Source organism: Frieseomelitta varia, unplaced genomic scaffold (genome assembly GCF_011392965.1).
Source record: "Frieseomelitta varia isolate USP_RPSP 00005682 unplaced genomic scaffold, Fvar_1.2 scaffold_500, whole genome shotgun sequence".
NCBI lineage: Eukaryota > Metazoa > Arthropoda > Insecta > Hymenoptera > Apidae > Frieseomelitta > Frieseomelitta varia.
The window spans coordinates 423,265-442,993 of record NW_025110258.1 but is presented as its reverse complement, the minus strand read 5'-3'; the positions used below and the strand labels follow the sequence as shown (position 1 = coordinate 442,993).

Below are 19,729 nucleotides of genomic sequence, written 5' to 3'. Positions count from 1 at the left end.
ATATAATGGAGGGTGGTTGGGAATAGGGCCCGGGGTGGGTCTCGTGCGTAGTCACCTCCTCGTGGTGAGACCTGGTAATTGATATTGTTTCACAAACGTTAAAGTTTGTAAAAACGTTATCAAGCTAAAGTGTAAAACGATAAACGTTAATGTTTGCGAAACGATATCAAGCGAAGAACTACGCAACCTACAGTTCAGTTTAGATCGTGAAAATTTCTTTCCATTCTTTATTTCACGATCTAAACTGAACTGTAGGTACAATTTGTTGATAAGTAAACTATTGGGCCCTCAGCGGGTCACCGATGGACGACGAGGAATCTCGCAGGGACATCGTGGGATGCGTGCGTCGTAGGTTTAAGTTGCGTGCGTTTAATTTTACGTTGCGTGAGTTTAGTATTAATTAATTATAAGACAGTTAATATTTCTAAATTCACTGTGAACGCATTTGGTACAAAGACACGTTTATTTAACTTGAAACGAAATTAGAAACATCTCCTCTCCGCTCTTCTTTCATTCGTTGTTACTATTGTCACTGCCATTGCACTAGATAGAGATGAGATAATTTTGTTACTATCGTTACACTAGAGTAGAGCTACTTTTGTTACTGTCATTGCACCAGAGTAGAGTTTTTAACTTTCGTTGTCAGTGTGTCAAATCTGGGGACTACAGCCTCGTTCGAAAGGTGATCTTGCCGTGATCGATCTAGTACTCGATTAGCCGTGGCATTGGCTCCAACGCGTCGCGCGTCTGCCGTGGAGAGATACGAAACGTAACCTGCTAACAGTGAAACATAATCCAATATCCCGGGGCAACGATCCACGGGAGAGGCTTTCTGCGGCCACCGATCGAATAACTCAGCCGAGCCGCTCGCTCCTCCTCCGCGTCCGGATTAACATAATCTCGATGACAGTGAATTAAGCCGCTCGATCGTGTAAGTTTACCTGTCGCGCTCGTCTCCTCTTCGTTCGCGCCTCTTTTGAAACGACTCGGGCGTGTTTCAATCGTTCGATTCCGTGAAATGTCATATCTCACGTATTTAGCACGCGCGCTCGCGAAGGAATTGTTTTTCTCCCTCTGATTGAAAATTCAACTTGATAGGCGAATTTCATAGATCTTTCAACGTGACCAAGGCTGACGGAAACTCGAATTTGATCAAAAAATCGTTTAAAATTTAATGAGAGCATCGGTGAAGTTTCTTCGTATGGATATTTATTATTAAATTCGATTTTTCTTGAAATTGATTGTTAGGAATAACTGTAAATCATGTATAATATGTACACATGTGGCTGGATGCGCGATATCTATTGTCCTAATATTAAACTACTTGCCTCGTATGTAGGTGCGTGTACATGGATCGCGTTCAGAAGAAGGTCTAGAAAACAGTTGAAAGCCGGTGTAACTTACAGATGAAAGAGGAAAGCTATAGAAACCTCCTTAAAAAACCGAATATCTTTGTCTTATAAAATAAAACCTAATAACAAATTAACAACATTGATCCTTTTCTTCTTGTATATTTGAATGTGAAAAATATGATATTTCTCGCGAGGTTATTAACAGTTTTCTAGACCTTCTACGTTTCAATCTTCCAGTAGACAGAGAAGAATTAGTGTTCATAACTATATAAATTTAATTAACTCGAGAGTGATTAGTCTCTCACCGAAAGTAAACAGCTTGCTATTACAGTATTGATGACACTGCAAGCAATCGAAATTTCCCGATGGGCGAAAAATTCCACCGATCGCCTGTAATTTCCCATAAGATCACATTACGACGCACGTAAAACGCTTCATTTTCGCGAAGCGTGGTTCAATAGTCGCGACACTAGCGGTTAGATATGCAGGAATGCTTTTTAGTAGCAACGTCCCAGCAATGGGACGATAACTTCTCCCGGCAAGAAAGGGATCATTAATCATGCGCACCATGAATTTGTGTTACGGTAGGTGGAACGGAGTTGGCAACAAAAAAGGAGGATTTAAATGCATCGACTTGCTGCATCTCGAGCACTCGCGCTCTCGCGAAACTCTCTGGGATAGTTGGAATCGTTGGAAAGATTCACACGAGTGGCATTAACCACTCCTTTGGCTTCAAACTTTTAGATAATCATCTCTTAATTACATCAAAATTTCAACGTTAACGTCGTGTTCAATCAATTTAAATTAATATTTTATTTAATCCATTTGCGATTAGCAAATCACTTTGGTAATTAAAAATCAATTTCTTTAAATTTTCAGTGAACGTGTCGCAATATTGGGGTATGTTTTTAGTTCGAATATTTATAGAAACATTTTATTCTCTTTGTGTTACCAATGTAATAATCACGAAGAATGAAAGAAACTCTTCAGTTAAATTTCACCACTCCAATTAACAAAATAACAAAATTTCAACGTTATCGCCGTGTTCAATCAATTTAAATTAATCACTTTACAGCGAACGTATCGCAAGATACTTTGCATTTTCAATATTGGGATACTTTTTTAGTTAGCTCACATTTATAGAAAAATTGTATCCTCTTCGTGTCAATCAACGTGATAATCAAGACAAATGAAAGGAACTGTTCAGTTAAATTTTCACCCTTCCAATCGCACCCGCAAGAAAAGTACAAAACTGCATAAAACGCACGCGCTCCAAATCTCTCCTGATCCCTCGGCTTTGCCGAAAATATTTGTCCAAATCACAGGCACGATTACACAGGCCGGTGCAAATGGTTCTTTTAAAACGAACTCGTTTATCCCGGCTCGTCTCTAAATTGCGCCCTCGACGTCGCGCGTTTAAGCCTGCCTATTATCCCGACGAAGAACGCGTCGTACATCATCATCATCATCATCATCATCATCATCACCAAAAAAAAAACCCTGTTAACTCGTCCCAATCTGCTTGGCCAGCGATCGCTCGATCCGCGATTCGCGCGCGAGTGAAAGAGAGGAGAAAGAAAGAAAAAAAGGAAACGAAAAGAGACAAGGAGAAGGAGCTCGTTCGTTAACGCGTCGCGCGAGAAATTTGAAACGACACGGCTCGTCAACGGAAACGAAGCGTCGCGATAAATTCACCGCCGCGACAGTGTCATTCCTGTTTGGTCTGGTGTTATCGGGGCCCGGATCACGAACAGACGAAATCGTCGTGGCAATTTGCACGATTCGAGCACGGTTCGTTTCTGCGAGCAGTCAGACAAGCGGAATGTATACACGCGTGTACGGTCAATTATTAAGGGAAAGGCGTGGTGGTGGTGGTTGTGTGTGTGGTTGCGTTTCGTTTACGGTTCATCGACTGACCCGAGCGACATCAACTTCCCCGAACCATTTAATTAACTCTTCGCCGAGCGCAATCTCGTACGATCGTCGAATTTCGAGGGCCAGTGGTCGACCAGTTCTCCCGGCAGCAGACCCTAACGCTTGTTTCATGACGGATCTCCGAACGAACGAATGAGATTTGTTTTGCAGAACACGTGCGAAAACGTTGGCACTTGCACTAGCTTGGTCTCTTATCATATTTATATTTCATAGCTCGGTGTTTGCGAGATTCGCGAATAACTGGTAGGCAGGTTAATTTTTGTGCGACTGCTGGCGGTTCCAGCGAATTACGCGGGTAATTACGTGGAAAATCGTTCGTTAGGGAAATGTAGCTTGCTTTCTTTCTCGCTGCGGTTCGAATGAATTCTTTTGCAATCACTCGAGCACGATTTTCGTTGAAAGTTGAATTTGATCGATTCCATTTCACACTTGATATTCAAGTTCTCGAAATTCTTGTACACTCGAGACAACGAAATCTCTGATTTAGCGATACGAATTAGTTTATTGAAAGAAACGAAAATCACAGATTACGCAACATTTGACTTTTGATCGCGCAGAAACTCGGAATACTTTCGAAACTTATTTTCCGTGATTGCCGTTTTGTGGGATTCCGATCAGAACGGGGGCAAATCACGGACAGAGTTATTGCGTATTTCTTAACTATTCGCGGAGCCTGCGAGCCGAATACGACTTGGCGCGTTTCCTCTCTCCGCTCGAAATTGCGCTTGCTGCTTATTTCACCGTAGTGAACAATTAAAAGTTGCTTCCAGCCTGTTTTCCGGCTTAAATCGGCGCCGCGCCGCGGCGTGCCAGCCGGGACATAAAGCTCGAGGCGAGCGAATTAACGTTTACAAAACGCGGGGAAAGAAGTTGCCGGATGCAGGGGAACAAAAGGTGTAATTGCAAGAAGTAGCTGGCCGGCAACTTTTCGAACTGCTGCCTCGTTTCCACTCCCCCCACCTGTCTGTCTGGCCACGTTTTAAGGACAACGCGGCTTAAGAACAGCGAACGGCAAAGCGTCGCCGGAATAACGAAATGGTTTTAAACCGCTTTCGAAAGCATCGCGAAAATTAGCCGCGCTCGGCTTAACGTCGTCGGAGTTTTGTCAGAAAATTAATCCCCGTGTTAATCTGAAAATTGCTGCGTTCAGCTCACGCGGAAAGGAAAAGGGAAAAAGGGGACGCCATTTTTTTTTTCTTTTTTTTCTTTTTTTTCGAAAAAATGTATCGCGTTAAATGGTCCGTAAGAACCACTCGACGTTTAACGTTCGTTTTACGAGCTGGATACTACGAAGGCCAGCACGGAGAGACAGATACTCCTGTAAAGGGAGTTTAATTACTTCATTCCTAATCCATCGTGACTGATAGATACGGATTTGCGCTCCTCGTAAATTCTGCTGGTACTTTTTCCTCGTCTGAGAACAGACGTTGCGTGGCCGTCCTTTATCTTCTCCTCGTGTCGTATTATTACGTTCTATCGTTCCTGTTTCGTGAGTATTTTTATGAAAAATGAAAGAAACCGTATTATAACGAATAAAGATGCTATTGATTGACGTGCTTGGTTTAAAAATAGAGAAAGACGTTGTTTTTGAAGAAATATATTTCTTAACGCGTTGCTCTATTATTCTGAGAAACGTTGCGAAAGGAGAATTCAGTAACATTACATTGAAGTTTCTAGTATAAGAATTCGTTGAATTATTTGATACACATTGCAGACCAAAATTTTAAGACAACTCTGTTTGTAAAATATATACACCATTTAACATGACATTTTATACATCAATAGCAATTTCTTTCCCTAGAATATTCCAATACATTATGTATTCTAATACATAAGAAAAGCGTCAGAACGTACATTTCTAATCATTCCATGATTCTTTGATCGTGTAACAATTTCTTCCCACAAATCATTGATAATAAAGATGCCTCTGCTGTAGCTTCCAAGTTCCGTTTCGTAAATTATTGATAGGCGAGTGGTGAAAAGGTTAATAACTTGAGACCGTTCCATTCATTAGCAAGTATATGAATCACGTTTGTACTCCACATATCCTTGCGCACCGATATTCTCGGAGCTTCTTAAAAGCCAATGGAAGAACGTGGGTCAGTAGTCGCGAGAGATTTCCTCATCCATTCATCGCAAACGTACGTGATAAGCCCGACTCGTACCGCTATTCACTAGTGTTTTCTTCCTCTTATCACGCACACCGTGCTTTCACAAGCACCGCGTCTCAAACCTTCCTGCTCTTTTCTCTCCGTTTCTGATCCTTTGAACTTTCTCATCCCTCCTGCGTACACCGATAAATAGAGAGAAGCAACGCACGGTAATTACGAAAAATTACTGAGAGAAAAAAGACGCACGTAACCACGAGACAACTTCCGAGGACCGAGGTTTACGTTGCTCGAGTACGGTACTCGGTTCCCAATAGACGACTCTTAAGGTCATTTGCATTCGTCTGGCGCGCGAGGAACGACGAGACTGGCCAACAAAGTTGCCACTGGATTGATGCCGAGTGTTTCCGACATTTTTCTTTTTTTCTCTCTCTCTCTTCTTTTCGACTTTTTAACACTTAGCGCGCCGAGTGGCGTTCTCTGGAGGAACCATGATACTTGTCTTCAATCTCAAAATATTTTTCACGCAGTACAGTAACTGTTATAAAACTCTACGTTTAAAGGCTAGCTGGTATTTAACTCTCGAACGACGATAATAAAATGTAAATAGTAATAACTGCAGACATTTGTGTAAATTTATATTTTCGACGACATAATTAAAAAAAAAAAAAAAAAATGAAATTTCAGTGAAATAATTCGCGTGTCAAATATTATGGAAAGTTTGGAAAGATTTTTATTCAAATTCGTACAATCTAGAAAGTGGAAAATTGTTATACGTGTCAAATATTACAAGAACAACTGGAATTTTATTTTTGAAGAATGTAATTAAAGTAATGAAATTAATGGGAGAATGAAAGAAATGAAATTTTAGTGGAAAATTAATTCACGTATCAAGTAGAATAGTGGAAGAAGCTTGGAAAACTTTTTATTCAAATTTGTACTTTTAATGGTATAACACAGAAAGCGGAAAATTTACGTGGCAAATATGAGAAGAAGGATCAGAATTTTATTCTCGCGAGTGTAATTAAGGAAATGGAATTTCAGTAAAAAATTGATTTACGTCGGTAGAGAATGAATTTTTATTGGAATTCATATCATTAAGGGAGGATGCTATAAAATGTAGAATTTCTCGGACTTGTACCGAGTCGTTAAATTATTTACGACTGCCTCTGCGAGTATAAATTAGTCTGAAGAATTCCTTACCGCGCAGAATTTATAATTGTAAAAAGCCGCGGTAGAAATCTAATTGTCGCGACAGCTTATTAAATGAAGCAAGATAAGCAACGCAGAAAGAAAAGAAGAAAAAAAAACACACGATGTAAATTACTGCAAATGGAATAAACGCGCGAGGTAAGAAACAAAAGACTGAAATAAATAGCGTTGCTTGAAATGACGAGCACTGCTCAATGAGCACGCTCGGACTGCTATTTCCCTGCCTTTCTTGCGTGTTTTCATTGTATACGGAGAGAATGTCGTAAATACGCGAGTTAAAAAAATTTCTAAACGTTTCTCTTCTAACACCATTACTTAACAGCATGTAGTAATTTCACTTCTTCGGTCGTGTTTCGTAAAGACATGAATTTGCGTGAAAAAAAAATCGACGGTTTTAAACACGCATGATTTTTCGCGGAAAGAGTCGTTCGAAACTTGAATTTATAAATTTCCCGATGTCGGTTGAAATATCGGCAGGCGCGACGAGCACGTGACAACCGCGAGATCGATACGATACGAGATTTCTAAATTGGAAAATGGACGTAACCGGCATTTTACACGTTCCTGGATATCCTGTCGCACGTGTTTCTGGATTAAGGGCGATTCTTCTCGAATGGACGCAACGGAAATAGAACGTGGATGATATATAAAACAAGTTCTCTCTGTAGTCTTAACAGCTTCAAGTTCTTAACAAAGTAATCGACAGCCTGAATGATTCGTTGAAATGTTACACGTAATTAATTAACCCGTTGAGGATCAAGTAACAATTCAACTCAATCAACTTGAAATCGAAAAAGACACGAAAGGAACGTTTGGAGTTTTCGTAGTTCTAACACGACGTAATATCGATATAAATCGATTGGAAAGAATTTCAAATAAAACGCTGCATCGTCAATGAGTTGAGTCAAACAGCGCAGAGATATATTTCGTTCGATGTTCAATCTATCTATCGCAGAATTTCCAATCAACAAGAATCTCATCTTTCGGAATATCGGAAAGAAATCAAGGTGCACGTTATCTTTAAGTAGAATCGGAAAGAAAGAGATAGACGTCGGAAATAAATTAGAGTCAACTTCCAAGTAACGCGAAATCTCCATTGAATTTTCTTATTTCTCACTGCTCGCCGATTGCAAAACCACTTTCTCGACGATTAATCAACCTCTCAATTTCTTCGAACAAAGCTCCGAACGAACACCCGCAGGTTTGATCGTAAGGCAAGAATACGGAAAAGGGGGGAGACATTCAAGGAGCAAAGCGTCGCGCAAAAGGGCCCAGAGGGGGTAACACGATCCTGAGTTATTCCAACGGTGAGTTATTTCTCGTGTAAGACGGATGCAAGATGTAGGTAGTACGCGTATGGGAACAGCAAAAGGAACAGCGGCCGCGCAACGAGATTATCGTTCCTCGTCTCTCGCGTTTCCTACCTTCTCCCTGTCCCCCCCCCTTTCCCCCCTCCCACCCTATCGTCATCCTAAAACCCTTCTTCTTGGCGAAGCAGGGCTGGACTTTCATCTCGTACAAAATCATCTACGCGCACGTTTTTATTCTTCCTGCTTTCGTGGTTCGTGGCACGTTTCGTGCCTCGAGATCGTTCCTTTCGAAATTTGGGACTACGTGGACGATATCCTTCCGGGATATTTGAGCTTTATTTATCCCGGACAACGCTTCGAGGTCTCACGAGTCTCCCCGTAAGTGGTTTTTCGCGCTGTTGCTGGAAAAAAAAAATAAAATGGCCAAAATGTAAATAAATTCAATACTCACGTGCTTTGCAAGGGCGTCACGCAGGCATAATCCTATAATAAATATGAGAAGCACCGACGACCTGAAACAAAAGCAACAGTCTCCTTTACAATCTCGTTTCACCGTCTGAATCGAAATTTTAATTGATACGTTTCTTCAAGAGGAGCGAATAAAATCTCAAAAGCAATTTCATTTTATTATCTGAATTAACATTTTAATCGGCTCGCCACGATCAACGTAAGAATAATCGGCACGCTCGTGGAATAAATTCCCAACTCACTTCGCAACATTCGCAGCATCCCTTTATTAAAATAACTCGAGACGAATAATAAACACGTGTCTCTGCGTCACGATCTATTCCAGCGTCGGCTCTCTCCCCGCGATTCACGCATTCACTCGTGCGAATCAATCAGCCGGCCATCCAACAAGTAACACCATCAATTAAACCAGCCAAGAAACCGCAGTCTAATTACAAGCCGCGGCGTCGTTTTCCACGATAAATCAAAGGCAACGGGACCGTAGCACGCGAGGCAAACGCACGAGGAAACTGGTCACCACGTCGCGCCGAGCCGCGCCGCGCCGGCAGCATTGACCCAGACTTTGATTCTTGCGTGAACGCGCTTGGCACGAGTTTCACTTCGCCGCGAACTTGTCCCGCAAGTCGTTACGTCAGCCTCGGTTAGACAGTTACGTGTGTCATTACGTGCGAAACGAGTTCTCTGTTTTTTTTGAGAGAGATATTATCGACGTAACACTGCCGAGAAAAAAGGAGAGACGATTCTAGGAAGATTTTCTCGATTCAAGGATTTGCAATGACTCGACAGTGCGATGAACCAATGATTCCCAATCACTTTTTCTCTTTTTGGCCATGCCTCTGCCCTGTGACAGCGTAGTTCTTATTATTCAAGAAGTGAAGTTTTGATTTTTTGAGGAAGCCTAAAAGGCCATTAACTTCAAGGTCTAAACAAGCTTCCAAAAGAACAAGAACCATTTACGAAAGAAAAAAATTAGAAAGTTTATTTTCGTTCAAAGAAATGCAGAAAAAAATCACTCGAATTGCCCTCTAAACTATTTTCAGAATATTTTAATATTCTGTACAGTGACTGTAGAAAATTATATCGCGATTGAAGAGTAAATAGAATAAAAGCAATCAAATTAAAATTATATAAAGAAACACGCACCTAATTCGAAGAAAAGGGGAAAAAAAGTTTTCACTACTATCAAAATTTTATCAAATTAGAAATTTGATATGACTCGATCGTTACTGATTCTTTTACTTTGCGAATTAAATCTTTTTGTTGTATAAAATTACTAATATCTCTCGTCGTAATATCTACACAGGATCTTCGTAGAATGTTTTATCGGATATCGAGAAATACGTGCACCTCAGGTTCAAGAAGTTCTAGTATGCGAGTCTCATACCTACAATATATTCCGGATATCCCTGAAATGGCTACGGAATTTTGGAATATGTCTCAAGACTCAATTTCGGATGTTAGTTTTAAGGTGTTGTGATCCATCCTAGATTCACCGTTATAATAGTCAATTTCGTCTAACGTGAATTGTAGATTAATACTGTCCGACTAATTAAGTTCTGGCATTAAAGTCTACAGTAGCTTTACCAATAAATGAATTACGTGCCTAAATTAAATAAAAATTCTTAAGATCAATCAAACACGTACAGTTGAAATTATATTTCTAACGTCAGACATATGGCTCCAATCTCAAAGAGATTGTTAAAATTTCTTAAATTATCAAATTACCATAACTATTATTAAAAATGTTTACAAAATTTCTATAACAATTTTTCACCTCAAGATGATACCTTTAATATTAAAAGATTTGAAAGTCGGCTACTATTTTAGAAATTCTTTTATTATACAATAAAAAAGAAATTTGTAAAATTGCTCTTGTCGCCTTAGGTATATTTAAAATTGAAAATCTAATCCAAAACATGCTAGAAGGGAAACACGTGAGATACACGTAAGTAAACGGAAGTCACGTAGCTCCGTAGAATTTAGTTAATAAAGACTGATAAGATAGTGGTCGACGTCTTCACCTGACAAACTGGAAACTCAAGATGTTTCTCGGCGCGTTGCGAAACTGGAACGAGCCACTGGGTAATCGAGCCGACGCGACGCTCTCCCCCATGGACGAAAGGATTTATAGAGAGAACCAGGCGAACCATCACGCGGCTCGTTGTTCCCCTGCTGTCGCGGCCGACACGATAAATTATTTTACAGCAGCCGCGAGGCTCGCTCTCCCGCTATTTACATGCGAGCACGCGCCGCGAGCCTGCCGATAAATCTACCAACTGTCTGAAATTGTATGAATTAGTCGCGACGCTCGCTACTTTCTCACCTGATTTATCGGTACCATCCGCCTGTGAATCGGGAGCTCTCGCGAAATACCGCCGCTCTTTGCTCGCGATTTTGTGCTATTATTCGCGATGGAGGTGGCTTCTGGGAGTTGTCACAACGAAATTGGAAAATTTTTTTGGAAAATCAGCTAAAGAGAGAACGGATCTTTCATCTTTCCTCTTGTGGTACAAAATGTCCAATTTCTAATTACGAAATCACAAAATGTTAAGATACTAATATTCATATGAATCTTTTATCCAGATTTTGATTAAATTCAGAAAACGCCAAAAATCATATCATAGCAGTAGAATTAATGAATCAAATTTTTTTCTGTTAAATGCAGAACCTAAACCAAGATTACAAAATTACAGAATCTAAATACACAGTGTTGCAGAACCCAAGTACAGTGAATTTTCAAAGAAATGTCCCACATTTAAAAAAATATTAGATGTGCAAAAAGAGATATATTAAATTATATCATGCAAAGTTTATATATAATACGGAATTTTTAGAAAGTGAAAAGACAATTGAAGCAATAATTCGAAACAGTACAATCTATACAATTAAGAAACCAAATTATCTCCTATTCCCTATTTCTAATCTAATCCAAGATTCTCTATGTACAGTATTTTCAAAAGAAACTTTACACGTTCATAACAAAGTTTGTACATAATAGTGAACTTTTAGGAAATTTCTAGCGGGCAGTAATTAAAAGAATACAATCTACACAATTAATTTCCAAGTTGCCTTCTATTTCAACCTAACCCAAGATTCTCCAAGTGCAGAATTTTCAAAGGAACATTTCACATTAAAAAAAAAGCATATATATATATATATATACAAACTCGTTAAATGAAACAAAACATCCAATCTGCAAGCTAAAACGATTCGCCATCAAACACAATCGATCGGACAACACCTTCATCGTACCCGCCGTCACGAGAGATATTCGATCGCAACAAAACGATTCGATCACACGCGTTGAAACGTGCGCATCGATGCAAATGCAAAAACGAAAAAGAGAGAGAGAGAGAGAGAGAGAGAGAGAGAGAGAGAGAGAGAGAGAGAGAGAGAGAGAGACAGCGACGGTATCTTGAATCGAACCGGTGCAACCGACTGCTCGTCCATCGTCGAAATGTGAATGAACGTGTTTTTCTGCTGCATCGGCGCGCGTCGTTGCGTAAGTTCTTTGAGTGGGCGTCATTCATTGGTTTGGAACGTTGCCCGGGAACGTTCCGCGCGGACCGTTTCTGCTGTTCGAATCGTTGAATCGAATCGCGGTGAAACGAAGGTGGAAAGAAAAGAGAAAGAGAGAAAGGGGAGAGGGTATTCTCTGCTATCGGTCGGAGGACATAATATTCCCGTGAAAAATGGCGCACCGGTGCTATTGGCCGAGAACAATGCGAGATGTCGTGCCGTTTTAATGGCCGGCGAACAACAATCTTGCCCCGGTCGGATATAAATTGCTAAAAAGCTCGCCGCCCGTAAATTTCGCCACGTAGCCTTCCTTCGCGAATTATTTCCGGCATTTCTACCCTCTGCCGCCCCGTTTGGCTGGTTTCGAGGGCGGATTTATCGTGCGGTGAATTATGTCAGAAAGGGGGGAAGGGGAAAAAAGAAAAAAAAGAAAGAATGTTTGTTTCGGTTAACGTCATGCTTTTCTTCGAGATTGGAAATTTGAATTTTGATTGGGGCATATCTCTTCCGCGATGGAACGAGATCGATCATGGTCGAAAAACATCGGAACGTATTTTCATTTATCGTTCCGATATTTCGTCATGGCGTACGATTTACGAGAACTTCGATTCTCGTCGTTTATAACCAACAGAGTTGCAACTTCATTCTCTAGTTTTATAACTTGTAAAGGTATGATCAATTTCTTACAGCAACAAACGCAGAAAATTATTTTGTTGAAACTAGCAGTAAATTGGCTTGCATTCGTAGAATTCCCAGCTGTCTTAGCGAAGATACTAAATTACACTTACTCGAATTCTCCTAGAATATTCTAAAATTTACTCGGACATTTCACATTTCCATATTGAAAATTCTTTCGGGTGACCGCCGAATTTACGATCCTTCTCAACAATTTCCCGTTCGTATTGCGCTGCAACTGTGCGCGTACGCGCGCCGATATCGAATGAAACGAGCGAGCACCACTCTCGGTTCACAATTACTCTGTAACCGGTCGCAGGTGGCGAGGTACTTGCAGCAGACGGTTGCATAAAACGTGACAGCGAGCCACGGGGATCTACGGGGGCGTTAATTGGAACGCAGTTTTCCAAAGGTCTAATTGCGTCCGCGAGAAATCCTCGTGTGATGTTTCTGTTGGCGCGTGAAGCACCACGAGGGCGCGCAACCGGTTTCACTGGAAACGCGAGACTGGTTTATCGTACCTCGGCCTTGACGTCTGGATGGCTTCGTGGGTGCGGTAATTGGTCCCCGGTGAATAATTTTAATTGGGTGGCGAACGTGAAATTGATGTTAAGTGGAATTAAATGGCTCCGCCGGGAGAGACGGCACGATTCTAACGCGCACGATTGCGAAATCTAACCGCGTCTCGCGGCGCCGACCATCGCGTACATTAATATTTTCCACGTTCCGTGCTTTCGTACAGGCTCTTGTTACACAGAGTTTTATGGTCGACTAAGAACCGAAGAGGTGGGAACAACTTTTCTTCAATTTCCGTGAGATGTAATAATCGTAGAAATTGAGGTTCAAGTAGAAACAGACAGCAGAGTCAGACAAACCACTTACAGGTTCCGTATATGTTTGAGGTTATGCGTAGACATCATTCTTACGAAGTGAGATATAATTTGACTTGAATTTAATTAATTGGCATGCAGAAACAGATATCACATGCAAATATAATTCTTCAGAAAGTAATTCGATACACATAATATTTGATTATTTCATTCGAATATCCTATTAAACTGTTTCAAAATATTTCAACGAGGTATTTTTAAATTCCTTGCCGAAATCATCCGAGTAATCCGCGACAAGCGACTTCGTCAAAAGAAAAAAATAATAATAAAGAAAACTTCCCCAATCTCCAAAAAAAAACGATACGATCCTTTAGAGAGTGGCCATTAACTCGGTCCTATCGAATATTCCATTACACCGCGAGCTTTCAAGGAACGCTGGTAATTTGGTCGGAGGCAAAACGCAGCATCTTTTACGATTCGAAGAACGGGCCGAGCTTATAAAGCGGGGCAGCAGTTACCAACTGCGAAATTCACGGTTCGTATCGGAGATTCGGAACGGCATGAATATGCAAAGTAAAGTCGGACCGACTGAACCTGCATCCAGAACGCGCTTCTAACGAGGACCTCCTACGGGTCGGGTTCGTTACAGATGACAAGTTCTTCGGCTTGTATCCAGGTTCCAGCTTGTTGTTAAGGTCAGAACAATTACGGCGGCCCCGCTTTCCAAGCGGTCTTCCAAGTTCAAACAAGCCTTTATATCTAATTTCCCCGGGATACGTCCCGAGGAAACGGGGATGTATCGAGCTGTTTACACGATTATATTAGCCGTCTACGGTAATTTATTGGGATAGCAGAAGATTCTTACACCCTTAATCGAGTTTTATATTTTATTGCGCCCGTTATATTTTATCGCGAACAGACTGTGGACATTTTCGTGTATTTATGAATACAGCTGATAAAAGATATTTTGTTTATGAAATATTGTACTTTACTTTATTCATTATATATTTTGCGTATTTTAGTATATTATATCATTGCATTCGTTGTTATATTATTATTATACATTTGCATTTGTTAATTAAAGTAATGCGTCATTTCAACTACTTCTATTTTAGGAAATTATATTATAAACTTCATAACTAGGTCAACGTAAGAAACATGTTATCAATTGAAAAACATTTCCACACGCTGTTTTTTAAATTCATCTTGGAATTTGTTGTCATTCAGTCATCTTATAACGAATGAGTTCGTAAAAAAAGGATGAAAATACATGCTTTAAAAATTCAGATATTGATCTTACGTTTACGTAACGAAATTGAGATATTGGAGTTAACCAATGTCACTTCTCAGAAGCTCACACGTAAATCAGTTTTCAAAAACTTGTCGATACAGATCCGAAATATACCCAACTCTCCTCAATTTCTCTCTTATCCGCAATCTACAAAGTTGTCTTTTCATCAGGCGTTTGCCTTTGTCGAATCGCAAAACAGAAACACGATGAAACTTTAACGAACTCGTCAACATCCGCATGATTTCAGCGGCCACGCGAAAGTCGAATGCCTAAACCGCAAATTCCTTGCCCGCGTTCCGGACAGAATAGGATCACGATAAACAACACGAGAGAGAAAGAGGGAGAGAGAGAGATTGAAGAGGCGAGCTAGATGGAATCGCGGTGAATCGCAGGCCGCGGACAACAGGCTCATTAGTAGTACCAGACCGATGCAGAGTACCGAAAGTTGCAAAAACGTTGGGCGGTATGCGCACGCGAAAGTGCAACACGATATCTGATGGCGGCCGTAGATCCATTGCATGGCCCTGCAATGGATAACGACGCTCTGATTGCATTTTAACCGGTCTATCGATTATTAATTAAATTAATTAAATTAATTGGCCATACGTGGAATTGGTCAAACGCTCGCATAGCACTAAAATAATTAATACGTTTGTTGCTTGGGAATTTTCTTACGTTAATCCTCGAATGACGAGTATCGTTTAAGCGTAGAATTGTTTTTTTTTTTCCTTTTCTTCAATTATTACATCACAGAATAATTTAAAAAGCTAAAACAATTAATGAAGCGAATGACAGAAAAATTTGCTTCGAGACACGTAGGAAAAGAAATACACATCAATGAGATTAACTGCAATTCTTCAATTATCAAATACTGGAATAAAACTTGAAAACCTAAAGTCTTCGACTTAAAGAGAGAAATCTAATATAGAATTTTGGTTACGCAGGGAAGGAAACTAACCACCACTGTACATCTGACAATGAGTATACTATGCAAAGATCAATCACCGATCACTGAGAATTATCGTAAAATTTAGGTTTCTTCACCATTTAGGTTTAAAATCAATGTGGCTTAATGGGTTTTTACTTGGAATTTGATATTCTTTCGATTTACGATGAAAAGAAAGTATATGGTCCAACTAGAAAAAGTAAAAACAAATTTAAAAATTTCGAAATCCCTCAATACACATTTGATACACAATTGATATGCCATATTTTATCTCCCTTAAAACCCCATTTGCAACGTTTGCATTAAACAAACGTTTCATTAGACGCATAATTTAAAAGTTTCTTCAGGCAAGCTACGTAAATCACCCTGTATATTGCATATTTATATATATTTATTTATTGCATATTTATTTATATTGCATATTTATATATTTAATTCGAATTAAGTCTATTTCTCTTGAGATAAAAAAAAAAAAAAAAGAACAGATACAAGATGCGGAAAGAAGATATTAAAAAAGAAAAAAGAACAGAATCAATGTTAGAAGCTGTTGGCGAGAGCATAAAGTGTAATGTAATATCATCGTGCACAGGATGAACATTTGTTTGGTAGACCAAAACGTTGGCCACTTAACGAACCGGTAAATGGAGTGGTAATCAAGGGACGTGTTGAACCAAGAAACCGTGGGCCAGCATTAAAAGTGTAATTCCACGCGGGCGACGCTCTCGAGCATCGGATTAAACGATCAGCAACGCTGCTAACTCGTTAATCATAAATATTCAAGAGTCAATTAACACGGGTGCGAGGGGGTCGTGCACTCTCGCCGGATCAATTAATTATCGATTTCCATTACGCTTGCGTAATGACCTATTAACAACGCACGCTCGAGATCCTCCGGACCGAAACTTCGATTTTAACGCCATGATTCGTGAACGTACGACTTATCCCGAAATTATGCTTTATCGATTCCGTGTTTAATATTGGATTAACGCCAGAACACTGCAATCTGATTTACGCGCCGGCTGATTTATCGAGGAAATCGTATGATCGCTTCTTTCTAGAATAAATTGATTTCCAGCTGTTTTGGGAGCTTTTGGAATTGACGTGACACGTCAGTTCTTGATCATTCTCGAAATTCTGAGAATTCTTGATAATTCTTTCCTTGGAAATTCATAGTTTAAAGAAGTACTTCAGTAACAAATGCACGCGATATATATGATTACTTTGCATCACTTTTGAAAGTTTCGTGAAAACTTGTATGAAAAAACAGACCCAGTATATTTCAATTAATTAAAAAAATTTAAAATACACCCAATGTACGCCTAAGATACCTACTACAGCTTCAAACAATATAAACAATTGTACACAGACGAACGAACCTCTCGATCTCAATTCATTCACGAACAAATCGAAACCTCTAATGAATAAATTTCACGGGATTAATAACAATTTCCTCCTTTGCGTCTGAAATGTTTCCACTCGTTTCTATATATCTCGTCCCCTCTTAACGAACCAGTGCCAGTGTGCTCGATATTCCACAATAAACAAAACACTCCAATTTTCCATGAACGCGCGTACCTCTTTATTCGAATGATACCGTGACTCTCATTAAAATCATCGAATGCTCTACACGCTCAGTTCCTCGTACATCACGTGGGTATATTGTGAGTACAATAATCGATCGACAACAGAAACGCAGATATTATCGACTACCAGCCGGTCGGTTGGATATCCACTCCGCGATCGAGCTCGATCTCCGATCGTGGTGTATATCCCGGCTTGATATCCCGCGTCAAACCAATGCACACCACCTTTCCAATGTAACCACGTCTCGTACAATGAATAGGCGCGCCCGGTCGACGGCTCCGGTCAATTACGATCGTCTGAAAAACAAATGGCCGGGTTTCGATAATTAACGACACGGTGATCGGTTTCTCGAAGCGTCGACTCGTTTCACGTGGATGATCCGGCGATGAAATATGTCGCGGCGATTATCGCGTTTCGTAACGGTATCCCATTTCACGGGCGATCGTTCGCCCGTGTCGATAGCTCCGTCAATTTCGCCGTGTGAAATATTTTCTTTTTTTTTTTTAATTTTACGAAACCTGCACTGCCCAATTTTCGTTTCTTTCCTATTATTGTAAATTAATTATGGGATAATGAAGATATTAATCACTGAATCTTTACCTTCACTCTCTTAGCCGTCCTCCGAATACAATACATCAATCGAGGATATAAAAAAAAAAAAAACAAGCGAAGGCGCCAGAGATAGTACCGCACTTAGGACACACTATCGCGTAACACACACATCACACGATCAGCAATCAATAGATGTCGCGATTATCTTTGCAGGTGTAGCGACCTCTACTTTGAAGTATTTAGATCTATGTTCATTAAATCGTTCCGTCGAGATGTGTATTTAATATAAACAGTAGAATATTTAAAAATTGTTAGTAATTTTATTATCACCATGGAAATGTTTACAGAAACTTATATATATTGTAGCCATACTAGAAATTATTCATTCGTTATTTAACTTTCGTTATTTAATCTTCATTAAATTATTAGTAATTATATATTTTGTTATATTGATGATATTTTTATATAAACAACTAAAATTAATTACGGAGTTATTATTTATTTGTAGTATTGTGATATAAATATAAATTATCATAATCACTACACAAGTTCCTATCACCTATCACCTTGTTTCGTTGAATCGATTTAAGATCGACATCGCGATCGTTTTTGTGACATTTTCTAAGCAACGAAACGAAAGAATTCGCTTTGAATACGTTTGGTTGAATGCCGGTTAATTAAGAATCGATACGTTCGATCTCCCGAGGATACGAAACGAGATTCGGAGGTGTATGATTTTCGAGGTTCGGCGAACACGTGCACGCACGTGTAATTCCACCGTCCGTGACTGAAACGTGTAATTTTCACGATTGCACACCTGAGGAAACTGATCCCTTTTTATCGAGCGCGAGCCACGACGCTCCTCCCCGTGCTTGGTCAGGTGTAATTACTGTGGACAATTCACAGCTGGGTGATAACAGCGCCGAATAAGAGTTATAAATCTTGCCCGGTATTGCACAATTTGCCGAGAATTTCGCTGGAGATTCTTTTTACAACCGCTTTCGAGTCAATGTTAACGTTAATGTCGTTGTATCAAGTATTCCTCTTTAATTTTCACCTGTTAAACGTGTTAATTAATTTGGTAATCATTTATTTTTTTTTTGTTTTTTGTTTTTAAACAAAATTTAACGATCTGTATTATTTTCTATTTCTCTGTTGAATATCAGATTTTCATTCGAACAATTACATTTATTGTCAATTTTATTTTGTCGTTTCAAATGCTAGAAGAGGATGGATGCAGGTTTGGAAAATTCGACGTCGTCCAACTAACGTCAAAAATCCTCTACAGCTCAAATGCAGACAGAAAGTACTGTAGTCGATAGACACGCGTCTTAAAAAAGTCGTCGTAGTTGACAAATTAAAGTCATTACATAAAATATTGCGTGGTGTTCCTTCAATGTTGAAAAGTTTCAAAATGATACGAATTACTCGCAAATTAATCTAAATTAAATCAATCTAAATACGTTAAAGTTAAAAAGATTCATATCTTAAAAAAATTCAATTTTTCTATTTAATTCTACGAAAGAAAAGACTTAAACTCCTTTCCTGAGTCCCGATCTTTCTATTTTCTTTTTTTTTTTTTTTTTTTATACGCTCTCGGACAATATTTCACGGGATATTCAGCAGGTTAATCGCGATCGAACCCCAGCAATTATTATGGATCATTTCCCCCGTAATTTACGATTTTCACCTTCTCCTGTCGCCGCCCCGAGACAAATTGCCCTTAAATATTTTTATGAATTCGGATCGCGCGGCTGACCTCGTTGAAACAGTCACGGTTAATTTAGACTGTTCCGCGCGTTTCGAGCTGACACTTTACAACATCGCGCGTCGTCGTCTGCCACCATTTCCACGCCGGTCTCTTTCTTTTTTTTTTTTTTTTTTTTTTTCCTCTTTCGGGCAAATCGAGAAACAATCGTTATTGGTATTTTCTTGAACGTTCAGGAA

The 19,729-nt window shown here is 39.7% G+C and overlaps 1 protein-coding gene across 1 annotated transcript in view; it reads right to left on the bottom strand.

The window, feature by feature from the left end:
• Window positions 1–19,729, bottom strand: part of LOC122533168 (thrombospondin type-1 domain-containing protein 4-like) — a 121,354-nt gene that overhangs the window by 14,699 nt on the left and 86,926 nt on the right. Inside the window, exon 2 of the mRNA XM_043662607.1 lies at window positions 8,369–8,429. Within this exon, the coding sequence (XP_043518542.1) occupies window positions 8,369–8,429 (61 nt within the window). The remainder of the gene's footprint in view (window positions 1–8,368; window positions 8,430–19,729) is intronic.